General features: G+C 39.9%; 1 protein-coding gene across 3 annotated transcripts in view; it reads right to left on the bottom strand.

Moving 5' to 3' along the window:
* The window catches only part of LOC103142416 (retinoic acid receptor beta), a 110,661-nt gene that overhangs the window by 29,303 nt on the left and 67,332 nt on the right, over positions 1 to 14,026 (bottom strand). For all 3 annotated transcript variants that reach the window (XM_016674461.1, XM_016674463.1, XM_016674464.1), the window contains exon 3: positions 6,428 to 6,569. In XM_016674461.1, the coding sequence (XP_016529947.1) occupies positions 6,428 to 6,569 (142 nt within the window). The remainder of the gene's footprint in view (positions 1 to 6,427; positions 6,570 to 14,026) is intronic.

The raw sequence follows: 14,026 nt of genomic DNA, 5'->3' as shown, positions 1-14,026 counted from the left end.
GTTTCTCCTCTCTCCATAGAGGAACGCTGCAGTTCTGACAGAGAGACCATCAGGTTCTTGGCCTCCTCCCTGACTGAAGCCCTTCTGCTCTGAGCTGATGGCTCAGTTCAGAGGGCAGCGGCTCCAGGAAGAGTCCTGCTGGCTACTGGCTTCCTCCACCGTTCAGTTCACTGACCTCCAAGCAGCAGAAATGTTTCTGGATTCTTCTCTGGATTTCTGCCTCAAGACAATTCAGTGTATGAGGTCTACAGACAGTTGGTTTGATTTCATGCTTGGTGTTTGACCTTTGACCTGCATGGTCAACTGTGGGACCTTACATAGACAGATGTGATCCTTTCCAAATCAATCTAGTCAACTGAGTTTACCACAGGCGGCTCCATTTTACTCAGATGGTTCTCACACACAGACATTTTGGCAGAAGGCCCAGCAAAGAGTTCCTGCAGGAAGTCCAACCTACCAACGGCGCTGCCGTTCATCTTCCATGCTGATGTTGTTCAGTCTGTCCAACTTGTGGAATGTATTGAAATAATAATTCCAAGATAACCAAATTTGAACAATTTGTTTCATTGATTTCATATCCATATTGGACTTTAACACAACACCTATTTCATTTATTATACAGAAACTCGATGAATTAGAGAGATAATTGAAATGTTAATTTATTTCAGTTGCTTGGTTTAAAAAAATGACTCAGCTGACTCAGTGATGAATGAACTGCATTTCTTTTCATTTGGTGGTTCAGGGTTACAGTAAGGAAACCCAACATTCACTTTTTTAGAAGAATAAAATTAATCAAAGATTATTACAGAATTGTTAAGTTATGGCCATGTGAAGATCTATGCAATCATCCATTAAACTCTTAACTGGGCCAGCAGACTCTGACCCAAACATAGAGACAAAACAATATTCATCCAGGTGGGTCCACTGAGAACTAATTATTTACACTGAATGACATCTTAAGGAAACAGTTAAGAAAGACTTGTAACAACACAAACTGAATGAAATGATTCAAAGCTGCATGCAGGAAACAAAAGCTGGGTAACGGACAAGACCAGACAGACACAATCTGACAAGAAGGAGATGAAACTGGAGGCTTAAAATGCTGTGGAGACTGACTATTAGAATAAAATCATTTGGATGAAAAAATGGAAGGTAACTATGATAGAAAGCAGGGAGATAAATAAAAAACTGAGGGAATACTGAAAGGAAAAGAAAATCCACAGGGAAACAAAAACAACAGGGCACAGCTGGAAGAAGGGCGAGTAGAAAGCAAATATCTAAAGAGTTGGGAAACTCAAACATGTGAAACAAGGAAAACAAATTGAATCCAGTTCACAAGGAAAACCACATTCTTAAAACCAAAAAGGGATAAAGGCCTCAGTCTTTTAAACCCAGACAACACACTGAAGATTAAACTACAAAATACAAACCAAAGTTCCAATGATTCTGTTACTGATGAAAGTGCGATAGAAGAGACTGAAGTACAGACCATTAAAGAGTTTCGAGGAGATTCTGCACATTTCTGTATTATGATATGTTGTATTGGTCAGATGTAGCTTGGGTTTGGGTGTTAAATTAAGAACAAAAAATAGTGATTAATTGATCTAATTATTTTAATATGTTGGAATCTATGTAGTAAAAGAATCAAAGTCAGCTGAGATTGGGATCAGCATATCAAAATTTGAAATTGTCAAAATTTCATTTGTCCCTTCTGTCAATGACTGCTGCCAGGCCTTGAGCACACAGAGCACATAGGAAACACAGACTGTGTTTGAAATGTTACAAAGTTTTGCTGGAGACACTAACAGTCAGCTTTGGAGGTGATCTCCTGTTTGCAATAAAAACAGTCGAATGAAAGAAGGCCTTGAAGTGGGCATCCAGTTGGTGTTGATCTTCTACAGCAGTCAAGGAGAAAAGTCTCCTTTCTCATCAGCGGCCCTGTGGGAGGTTTAGCCTGAGGATGTATAGATATCATCTTTTCTATGATGCCGCCACTGAGGTGTGAAACAGCATAAATGAAAGGAGTGACACCCCCCACCAGGACTAATGAAGCATGAAGTGGGTCTGAGCTATAAATGCTGATGCAATCAAAGGATGCCAATAACCTGTGAAATGCAAACTGTTGTCACGGTGCCATTCTCTTAATAGATGACAATATAGAAGAGGGAGCAGAACTGACAGGAAAACTGACAGTTTATTCAAATTTTAAGAATGTGTCAAATTCAAATGAGAAGAAGCTTTTAAAGTCCACATGGGTTTAGTTTGTAAACAGAAATCTAACATTTAGTGTAATTGTAGCTTTTTAAAAAGAGATTAGTAGAATGACTGACACAGACGGTCTGTCCTATTTGGACTCAGGTCCAAAAAGCAAACCGGTAAAAATGTTTGTGAATAACTTGATTTGCTGATCTTGAGTGACATAAAATGTGAAAGTACATGATTTTAGCATCTGACAGTGACTGAAAATAGTGAAGATCACAAGAATACCTAGTAGACACTTAGAGAGAATTACTATAGGGGACTTGTGTTTTCACAAGTAGAATGACCCTGTGGGTCTGATGAAGAGGACTGATGGAGCATATATTTTTCTGGCTTGTGAGTCTGCTGCCACTCGAAGGATGTATTTACTTTTCTAATAATCTTAATTAAAAAAAACTCAACCCTTTAATAAAGGGTAGAATTTAAACTGATGCTTGCAGCTACCTGCATTAAGCAAGCTAATAGCGACAGATGCTAGACCAGACAAAGTAAAACTTACCTCAAAGCTGCAAAAAAGATTTTCTAAATATATACTAAAAGCTAACAAAATAAATTAAAATCTATCTAATTACAGATTTTAGAACAAAATGGATCATTCATTGCAAAAGAAAAATTGTAATTTTTTTATAAACATGGAAAACAGTGAAAGATAATTTAATGCTAGTTACTTTGAAAAGCCTGCTGCAGATATTAACTGCGAATTTTGTATAAGAACTTACAGAAAAATTCCTAAAACAACATTTATTCTAATAAAATATGCTACACAGTTTGAAATATAAACTCCTTAATCATTTAAAATATTAGTGAAAACTGTACAGTGACGGCTTGCTCTCCTGCAGTGTTGTGACCTCTGCTCCAATTGTACAGTATATGTTTTCAGCAAGGATGGAAAAATGTTCTAAATATTGTTCTAGCAACTTTATTACTGTTGTTAAAAAGGAATTGCAAGGTTGTGAGTTTTATTCCAGCTTCCTGCTATCAAATATTAGCATGGCAGTGAAACTCATGCTATCATTTGGTTAGAATGGGGTTTGTGAATAGTAGAGTGATCTAAAATATTGATAATATTGATTCCAAGTTAGTATCAGTATCGGATCAGTACTAGCATGTATGATCAATACTTTAGCTTAAGGTTCCTTTTTGAAATGTTTTATTGTTGTGTCATAGTTTCTCAACTTGCACTCTATTTAGAAAAATGCAAACCATATTAATATGTTATTATTAAAATATTTTGTAGACAGCTATACACTTTGTCCAAATTCTGTTCAAGTTTTGAACAAAAATAATTCACAACAAAATCTACAGACCTGAAGTCTAAGGAAAAAGTATCTGTATCAGTATTGGTATCAGCGATACAGGCTCTGAATTGACTTGGCGTCAGATAGATACCAAAATATGCAGCATCACACACCTCTAGTGTATGTGTGTATGAATGTGTGTGTGTGTTGTGAGCGCCCCTGAATGTCTGTCCCATATAAAACACTTTGAGTAGTTAGTGTACCTACAGCAGCTCATTATAAATTCACTCCAATTTGCCTTTGATACAGATCACAGAGTGACCTTGAACCTGACACATAAAGTTTACTTTACTTATTCACTCAACCCATGATGTGTCTGCCAATCTTGGGTCAAAGGTCACCTTTAGTTATGTGCCAAGACAACTGCAAGATAAAGCACAAATAGAAGATGTTGCTCAAATGACTGGCATGTTTGTGCTGCATTGTAAATATAGCTCTTTGCTTTGTTGCAAGTTAACACATGCACAGGATCAGGACTGAGAAACGGTGGAACAAGTTCATCGTTGGTCCACTGGGTCTGACTTTCTCAGCTGAAACCAACAGGATGTCCAACAATCCTCTGTGGCTGATGCAACTCCTCCAGGCTGGTTGAAATACCAGACAGAATGAAAACAGAACTGAATGAAACATGAGTGTTGCTGCTAGAGTGGAAGTCCTGCAGGAGTCAGAACCTGTAAGACTGATAGCGATGCACTGATACTGCTGGTAATCCACTCACATTCACTGTTCGATATTTTATCTGATACAGTCACTGCAGTGCAAAAAGACAGGATGACGGAGAACCAGAGAACCAATCTAGGCCACCACCTTCAAAAATAGAACATAATTTGAAGTGTACTGTACGTGTTGTTTCATTGCTATGAAAAGCTACGTAACATTTTGCACTTCATTTTCATTTATTACCCTGTTCTCTTTCCTCAGTATATAAGTAGAAGCACATTTATCTGTGTGTGTGTTTGTGTTTTAAACAGTACCGAGTCTATTTCCATCCAGCGGGAAACATCCCATCATTCTAATGCATGAGGACACATCTTTAGCTGCTTTTTCACAGCAGACATTTTTAATTGTCAGCTTCAGAAAAACATCCACAGTGGCTGTTTTCAGTCAGCCTTCAATGTGTGGCAGTCTGAGCAACACCAGGACCCCACAACTGGAGTCAGCCAAATCAAATTAAACCAGAATTCATCCCAGTATTTATACTGTTTAATGTCTCCAGAAACTGTTGGTGTGCAGATCTCAGACCACACTAGCAAACGGAAAGCTTCAGCCAGATCTAAAGGCTGTCCCATAAAGATTCTGGATGTCATCAAAACCAGCATGAGTGATACATTATCATTCAAATAAATCTACTTGTCCTACTTCCATTAACGGTGCATGTGCATAAAATNCTGCTCCACCTGGTAGTGACTCTCACACCGAACCTCTGCTTAAAGCTGCAGCATCTAACTTAAAAAAATACATTTTACATACGTATTAAAACTTTCGCTGTCCTAACATGAGACAGATAATCTCTAAAAAAATAATCGATCTCCTCCCTGATCTGCATAATTTCTCCGCTCAGTCAGAAACAGCCAATCAGAGCTAGCAGTAATCAGCTAGCTGCCATGCTATCAGGAAGTTTTCATTCAGTAACTCTGGATTGTTTATTGTAATGGAACCTGTTTTTGCCTTTGAATGTTAAGTTTTATACTTGAACTTTTTGGCAATGTTGAGAGGTTTTATTTTGGCTCTTTGTATTATTTAGCCTCTTCAGAGCCTTCATATGTTATCAGTCTGTTAAAGGTAGTATATCAATAGCAGTACAATTTATGCCTGTTTTGTTTAGTTTTCTTCTTGGAAAAAGTTATTAAAAACAAGTTTTTGTCTAAATTAAGGTGAATTCATGGTTCCTTTTTCCACATAATGTAACCGGTAGTGTTTATGATTAAAAAAAAATAATAATAATTATGTGATCGGTATCGGTGATCGGTATCGGTGTATCGGCCCTCATGGGTGATCGGTATCAGTATCGGGAGGAAAAAACCTGATCGGCACATCCCTAATATATATATATATATATTTATCTTTATGCAATATAAACTCTGCCATCACCATATTTCATGTTTCACCACAAGAGACATTGTGTTAGTTTTTTTGTTGCCATACTTGACTTCACTGATATATATTACTGGGTAGGACATAGCCTGTTAGCCGTTATAGCGAGTGACTTACACCAGCACAATATTCTTTGTATTGTTTTTTTTTTTCTTGCTTAAAAATACTCCACAAATTATCATCATTGCTTCTAAGCCAAGTATAATCTGAGTAATTGTTCAGTATTTTAGTGATCTTTTTACGCAGTACTTTGTTCTTTCCTGTCAATTTTTACTGTACTTGAGTAAAAATATGCTGAAGGTCTGCTACTCTTACTAGGGCACAATTCCTTGCTACTCCCACCTCTGTCTGAGGCTGTTTTTCTTCATATGGACCTGGAGGTTTTGTCAAGGCAGATGAAATGATGAATAATTCCAAATACCAGCAAAGGTTTAATCTAAAACCTTCCGGTGTCTGCCAGGAAGCTGAACATGAAATGGGATTTTTTGTTTTTTTTAGCAACATTTTTTAGTCCACACATACACCCAAGGGCGTTCATAATTTGGGCCAGGTATAATATATAATCAAATCACATACTGGTTCCACACGACAGTTCCTCTTCCCATTTTCCATCATATTTAAGGTTCAATTTTGCTTCCAAGTAATATTTGTGATATAAACTAGTCAAAGCTAGTTTTCATAAATATACACCATCATACAATGAGTGCTGGAATTTCCAGAAGTCAAAAACCTTTAAAAAATCTTGTGTCATAAAGTCAGCTGGGTTATAGACTTACACTCTTTGGACATTCCCACAGCGAAGCACTTCTGCAGGCGACAGTACTGGCAGCGGTTCCTTGTCACTTTGTTGATGATGCAGTTCTTGTCCCGGTGACACGTGTACACCATGTTCTTCTGAATGCTTCGACGGAAAAAGCCCTGAGGAAACACACCAAGGAGTTTCATGTGAAGTAGCCCCTCTGAACATCATTGCTCTTTTAATCTTTCAAAGATGCCTGTTTTTATTCATAATTTTTCGCAATAACAAAGTATTCTCCTGCCAGTGCACATAATGTCACAGCAGTCTGGAAAACCATGTGCCGCCTGTTTTGTCTTTTGCTGCCATTGTTGCTCAGAGAGTCAGCACATGCCTGCTGGGAGCTCTGCAGAGCCTCTAATGTTGGATTTAAGCTCAGACACAGAGTGCTGGTGGGAACAGAGAGGAAGAACCTTGGAGTATCAAACAGAGAGGCTGCTGGCGCTGTTTGGGAGATTAACCAAGGACTTTGGTTTAGCTGCGCTGGGACGCACCACTTCTGAACTTGACAAGGTGACATTGAGTTCTTAAAGACCAAAGCTTCTCGCCTTCCAAATGAATGCTTTCATTGTAATTCAGTGAAACTGCAGAGAAGTAAAAGATCTTAATTGAACCTTAGTTAAGAATTATTGGTGGCTTAGATAAGAAATCAATGCAATAGAGCAGAGCTTGTGTTTATAGGACTCTTAACAGATTTTGTAACTTTGCCTCAGGAGTTCAGACCTAGCTAAGGGGTTTCATTCCCTACATGGACATGGCAGTAGCTTTGAGTTTTGTTTGCATCTAATTAACATGCAAATGTTGAACAAATTTTTAAAATGGTGCAGCAAGGATAAAAAACAAATAAGACGTGTTTTCATCTACTGGTTTGGAGCGAATCAGCCATGTTATGTAGAGTGTAATTGTGTCAGACATGGCTTAATAAACAAGCTGCAGATGTCACAAACTAGCAAGGATCACACAGCTCAGAAAAATAGACAGAGTCATCCTCTGTGTGCTGCAGGTTTGGAATATTTTTTGTTGGGACTGTTGGGTCTTCTGATCATCACAAGCAGGCAAGGCGGCTGAAATGACTTACTAACCGACTGCGGGGTGAACTCCCACCACAGTGGTCACCATTGAGAGAAAGTGAAATATTTTTGAAAAGTACCAAGCATTTGTTAATTTGTTAATTAATCATGTTTGCTTTCATTTTAAAGTAAGTGGGACCACCACATCAAACAGTTTTTACTCAAAAGCAAACTTGGACATGTGTTACACATGACAGGTCTCTTTCTAACAGCAGTAAAAAGTCAAGCTGTTTAATGTTGCATCACATCCTGTGACAGGTCTAAGCTCAGGGTTCCTTTTCTGCACACACTCTCCTTTAGGAGCCATACCTTCATCACTGATACAGACATCAGTATATGCCATGGTTTTCAAAACAAATAAAAAAAAACACACACCAGTTTTCTGTCATACCGTTCCTTCAGGTTATCACTCTGTAAGAATCTCATAGCAGCAATATCTATCTAGTCTCACATGACTGAAGCACGCCACACCTGGAACACAGTGTTTTGTGGGGAAAGTCAGCAGAAATCAGGAAGGAATTTGTTGAGTTGCTCCAGTCTGGTTCATCCTGTGGAATGCCTTGTTCATCTGTTCAGACTATTATGTGCAAGTTGAGACATGATGGGAATATCCAGCTATCATAATACCCATGTTTGGTGTCCCAGAGGTTAATGTGTTTTGGTCCAAAATGTGGATTTGTTTTACCATGCAAACTGAACTGTGAAGTGTGGCAGCATCATGTGGGGCGACTTGTGCATGAGGGACTGGTGCACTTCATAAAATAGATGGCATCATTTGTAAAGAACATCGTCTTGAAATACTCAAGAAACAAAAGGTGAAAAAAGGTGACTGTGTTTTTGTACATGGTGTATGTAAACTTCTGGCTTCAAATGTACATTTTTCAGCTACTATAAAAGAAGGCAGAGTGAGGTAGACATGACATGTGATGACAGTAATACACTTTGTAATTTCAGGCTGATGTATAACAACATATTAGTCACTAAGCAAACTGAAAGGAGCTGCTGCATTATCCTGAATGAATCCTGACGTTTCTATTGAAAAACAATCATTCTGTCAGGGTTAGTCAAGGCTAACCCTGACAGATAAATCACATATCCAGACGTCAGCCCTTGAGACTCATCCTTAGCATGTTGCTGAAGATCAATAATGAAGACATTGTAGTTAAAATTGCTGCGTCTCATAAACAGAGGCACAACACGTGATCATTTACTGCCAAGACCTCACACAGGAAGCTGAGCCTTGGCAGATTGTTGTTCCTCACTTTGTATTCATTTGCCATTGCTGTGAGTTCTTCTGAAATCATCGTCCATCATTCAGGCCTTTTTGCACATGTTCAGAGGAGTTCACACCTATAAGGCCATGGGAGGGTTAAAATTCCATTTACCATAGCTGTCTGTGATGGATAGGACCTTGCCTTTTCATTAGTGAGCCAGGATGACATGATGGGTAACAGATTAGATCACAAGGCTGAGATGGCTGACTCTGAAGCCCATCTTCCATCGGCCTAAAGCATCCGTCAACTGTGGCACCAACCTCCCAGCAACAGAGGCGCTAGTCAAATGCAGCCTTTTGTGTCCCGCTGTGGCATATGACCAAACCGAGGTCAAACTCCCCCACACTCCCACAACTCCACCCCACCATAAGCTGATATTACTCATTTTTTAATAGAGGTCTTTATCTTGGGAGATGCAGGCTGAGTGTGTTGGTAGAAACTCCCTGTGAGCTCTGATGGATGAATAGAAGCATCCTGCATTCCCATCAGCTGCTATAGAAGTGTGTTCAGGTCGGCTGGAGGAACCAAGGCTACTCTGGTACTTATGTCATTCAAAGCTGAGAAGATGCAGGTCACTTAGCCTTGGAAATCTCCGTGTGTAGGATAAGTGCTAACAGTGTTGAAGGCGAAGGGGTCGGACTGAGGATCTGCTCTGTTGTGCTACTGAAAAAGAATCAGTTCTAAGACTAATTCTCTGTGTGTGAGCCTGAAGTATTCAAGACAAAAAGATTTACTGACAGTATGAGGTCCAGGTTTTACTGTTTGGAACCACAACTAAGCAAGAATAAATCCTGACTGGAAATCTAAAGACCATAAAATAGTAATAACTACTTTTTTAACAAACAGTTTTGGATACCCATAAAGTTCATTACAAAATCCAGAGTGACAGCTACAGCTTTTATTTCATTGCCACAATCACAAAGATTGTTGCCTCTGTTACAGACGGTAAGACTGAACTCCAACCAGAGCAGAAACAACTCTACAAACCTCTTCAGTGTTATCAGTTATTCATGTTGTAGAATGTCCTTATAGAGCCTATTTTAACTTATCTTTACATCTCAAGAGCGAGAATATTAGAACTGAATGATAAATGATATCACAGCAAAATACTCTATTATCATTTAAAATCTCTTAAAAAGGCTTAAAGGCTGAAAGCCTGTGCTGACTTTAAACAGTGGGGGATGACCATGTGACGTTTTGAGCTTTACATCACGTTATATTGTCATTCCCTCATTAGTATATTGCCAATCATCAGAGACACACAATCATCCACAACCACCGTGTCTCCTTTATGGTCTTTTCATTTATCCTTTTCTTGTTTCTTTCTCTTCTGCTCCTCCTCTTTTGTTGGCCTGCAGTCTCGTCGTTCCCTCCAGCGGACAGATGACACGAGCGCTGAACTAAGACAGCAGACTGCTCTGATATTTACCAGCATGCATCCTTTGGGTTTACTCGTTGGAGGCTTATAAATGTGCAAACAAAAAACACCCTTGAGCTCTGTGTTGTACAAAGGTGTTTACCTCGGTAAAGTGCAGTGGGGGATTTGGGAGGCAGCTGCAGCGCTACATAAATGACAGGATCAGAGGGACATGCTGAGGATGAATCCACTTCATACACAGGGAAGTAAAGGAGAGCAGAGAAGCTGGCATTGCTTACTCCACTGCAATGTTTAAAATGAGCCAAAACTGTTGCTAACTGACAATATGGCTGTGCTCTCACTACTCACAACTTATCATTCAGGGACTTCTAAAAGTATCAGCTGCTACAGGAAATCAGTTCAAATCAACAGTTTCTCATTTCACATATTGTCATGTTACCAGGATCTAGTTGCTATGTATCCTTCTTGCCACATAGAGGATATAATAGTAATAACAATACATTTTATTTGTATAGCATTTACTAAAAAAAAAATCCCTTAAGATCTCGCTACAGGAATAAAACAAAACTACAAACAGAACACTAACACGAAAACATCTAATGCCTATATTAAAAAAAAATACAAGACAAGCATAAAGCAAGACATTAACCATACATTAAAAGCTGTTCAGAATAGGTGTGTTATAAGATGTGATTTGAATGTTGATAGGTTTGTACAGTCGTGCATGTGTTTAGGGAGAGACTTCCAGAGGCTGTCATGGAGAAAACTCTGTCACCCCAGGGACAACGCTGGGGTCTGAGTGCTGAAACAGGAAGTTAGCATCAGAGGGAAGGAGTGTAATGGTGGAGCAGGTTGGTGAGGTAGCATGGGGACTGGTTATGGAGGGCTCTGTAGGTAAGAAGGAGGATATGCTGAGAGACAGGGACCCAAAGGAGCTTCTGGAGATCCAGGGTGATGTGGTCACAGGAGCAAGTGTGTGTGAGCAGGTGAGCAGCAGAGTTTTTTATGTGCTGGAGTAGGGCTGGACAATAAGTCAATAACAATACATGCAGCAATAAACTTGTGGTTAATATCAATAAACATTACATCTGATAGAACTTTCAATAGATTATTCATTGAACTCTGATCGAGAAGCACACAGCATTCTGGGGGATGTTGGGAAATGAAAGGCTTTAGCCACTCAACCCTGTCGGCCACACTCGGTGGCATCAACTAACTCCCTCACTCTTTGGTTGCTTAGCAACAACCTGTTGCATATCTTGTGGTTACCTAGCAACAACTTGTTGAGTATCTTGCGCAGCAGTAGTTTCAGGTTTCGCCACAGCGCCTCATGACGGCTTCAAAATAAAAAAAGTGGTTTGGAGTAACTGTGGATAAAACATGAGTGGTCATGTTACCAGCTTGGCAGTATTTCAGATAGTAAATACTATCTGAAATACTATTAACAGAGGTGTTTATGTTTCTCTACCACCTAATCAAAAAACTAATGAATATTTATCGATATCAAGAATTATTGATATAGACTGATATGAAATGCTTATATGGTGATAAGTTTGTCACCCATATTATCCAGCCCTATGCTGGAGTTTATTGAAGACTTTGGATGATGAATATATTTTAGACAAAAAGAGAGAGAATAGAAAATAAGACTCAAATGAAGGAAAACAGAATGAGAAGAACCTATAATAGAGGAAATGAACATTAAATAAAAGTTGTACATCAACTAGAGCAACGGACTCAAAAATGTCAACTATAGAGGCAAAAAAAAAACTATTGATCTGAAAGGGAAATTAAATGTTCATTAAAATTCTTCAAAAAGTTATTGCAAATAGTGATGGGCGTTGGTAGAAAAGATCTCCTGTAGCAGTCTGCATTAAAGTGAATCTGAAGAAGCCTCTGACTGAAGACACTCTGTTTTCCCAAGACAGTCTCATGAGGAGGATGGTCAGAGTTGCCCATCACTTTCTTAATTTTATGAAGAATCCTTCTTTGCATCATCATCTCTAGAGGATCCACAGTCATCACCAGAACAAAACCAGAACAGAACCAGATCAGAACCAGAACAGAACCAGAACATAACCAGAACAGAACCAGAACAGAACCAGATCAGAACCAGAACAGAACCAGAACAGAACCCGATCAGAACCAGAACAGAACCAGCCTTCTTTATCAGGTTGTTATAAGGTCCCTGGTTCAGATGACTGCAGAAGAGATGGCTATCTCAACAACAGAGTTACAGAAGATCTGTAGCAGTTAGACACTCAGTCCATCAGTCTCACAAACTGTGGTCTGTTAGTGAGGTGGTCATAGATCCAGGTGATTGTTGAGGCCTCCTCCTGTGACTTCTGGAGTTTCTCACAGAGCAGATCAGGATGAATTGTGTTAAATGCTCTGAAGAAATCAAAAACATGATGATAAGAAAACTGTGGGGGGGTTCTGATCTGTGCTTGTCTGCTTACTCAGGTGGACCAGCAGGGGTTCTCCAGGACCTCCATGATGTTAGATGTCATGCAAACAGGTCTACATTCATTGATGACTGATGGGTGAATGCACATAGCCTAAATGCAACCACAAAGAACAAATGTTAAATCTGAAATGCCAACCAGCCCAGATTAATGGTAAATTACGTCTTAAGCTTGCTGCTGTAGCTCCAGAACAGCAACCACCAGGTAAAAGGCCCAGACCCTGTGGCAGGTGACCCTTTCCATATGGATCTCTTTATTAACACTGTTTAGCAATACAAACACCTGAAGTAGCGGACACAGCCACAGCCACCTGGGAAACGAGGCCACTTCCCTCTGGACTGATAAACTGCACCTTTACCGAGATCATTATCCAACATCTTGTTATCTTAATGGGCGGGGGATTGGATAACAGAGCTGCGGCGCTGCTATCTTAGGCCTTCTCATTTACAGATTAAAAAACGAAAGTGCGGCCCATTAATTATTCAGTTACAATCCAACTCCTTGTCCACCTGGCCTCCTCCTCTTTCTCGCCCTCTCTCTGCTCCTGACATCAGCTGGCGGCCTGCCGCTCCGGAGCCGGCTCTGAGGCCGGGGCCACGCTGTTTTGGGTTGCTTAAACATTCAGCACAGCCATGGTGGTGTGTGTGTGCATGTGTGTTGGGGGAGGAGGTTGGTGGTGGATTAGCTTTCGCTCTTAATCGTGTCGACATCTTATCACTGCTGTGGAAAGTGGAGAGGACACTGGAGACCCTGAGGGAGAGGGAGGAAGGGGGGTTCCAGTAAAACGAGCACAGGTAGACACACACCTCTCCTGGAACAGGAGAGGTGTGTGTGCATGTGTGTGTAAAAGAGGGATGATATTTATCCAGTTTATCCAGTGCAGGCTATTACTTACACCTCAGGTTTGGTGGTGAAAAACACCTCAAAGTTCAGCAAAAGGACTCGCAGCGTGAGGGCAAGAGGGTGGAGAGCTGAGGCACATGCTTCCTGGAACATCTCCATTACCTCTGAAGATGTTTATCAGAAAAAATATCACTGGCTGTCATCACAAAACAATCATCAAAATACAGGTCTCATTCCAAGATTACATTATTTCTCTATATGTACAGAGAAATTAGCTGGTTGCCAAAAATTTAATTTTTAGCTGTAATAGCCCTAGGTGGAACAACCGTTGAACAGTTGAAAAGTCAAAAACTCGATTTTTTTTTCTGTCATTGAACCCAGCATGCTAATCGATACCTGACAACACTATCTGCTCTGGAAAACCCTCAAAGGTAGTTTCATATCAGAAAGGTGTTTGAAAAGAAGCAAAGAGATGTGAGAAGTGCTTAGAACCAAACCAAACCATCCAGCCCTTTTCCGTCACCCTTGTCCCTCAGTGGGGTCGGGAGG

The sequence above is a fragment of the Poecilia formosa genome, unplaced genomic scaffold, assembly GCF_000485575.1.
Source record: "Poecilia formosa unplaced genomic scaffold, Poecilia_formosa-5.1.2 Scaffold96, whole genome shotgun sequence".
Lineage (NCBI taxonomy): Eukaryota > Metazoa > Chordata > Actinopteri > Cyprinodontiformes > Poeciliidae > Poecilia > Poecilia formosa.
Note: the sequence above shows the minus strand (reverse complement) of the source record. Positions and strands in the feature narration are given on the sequence as shown.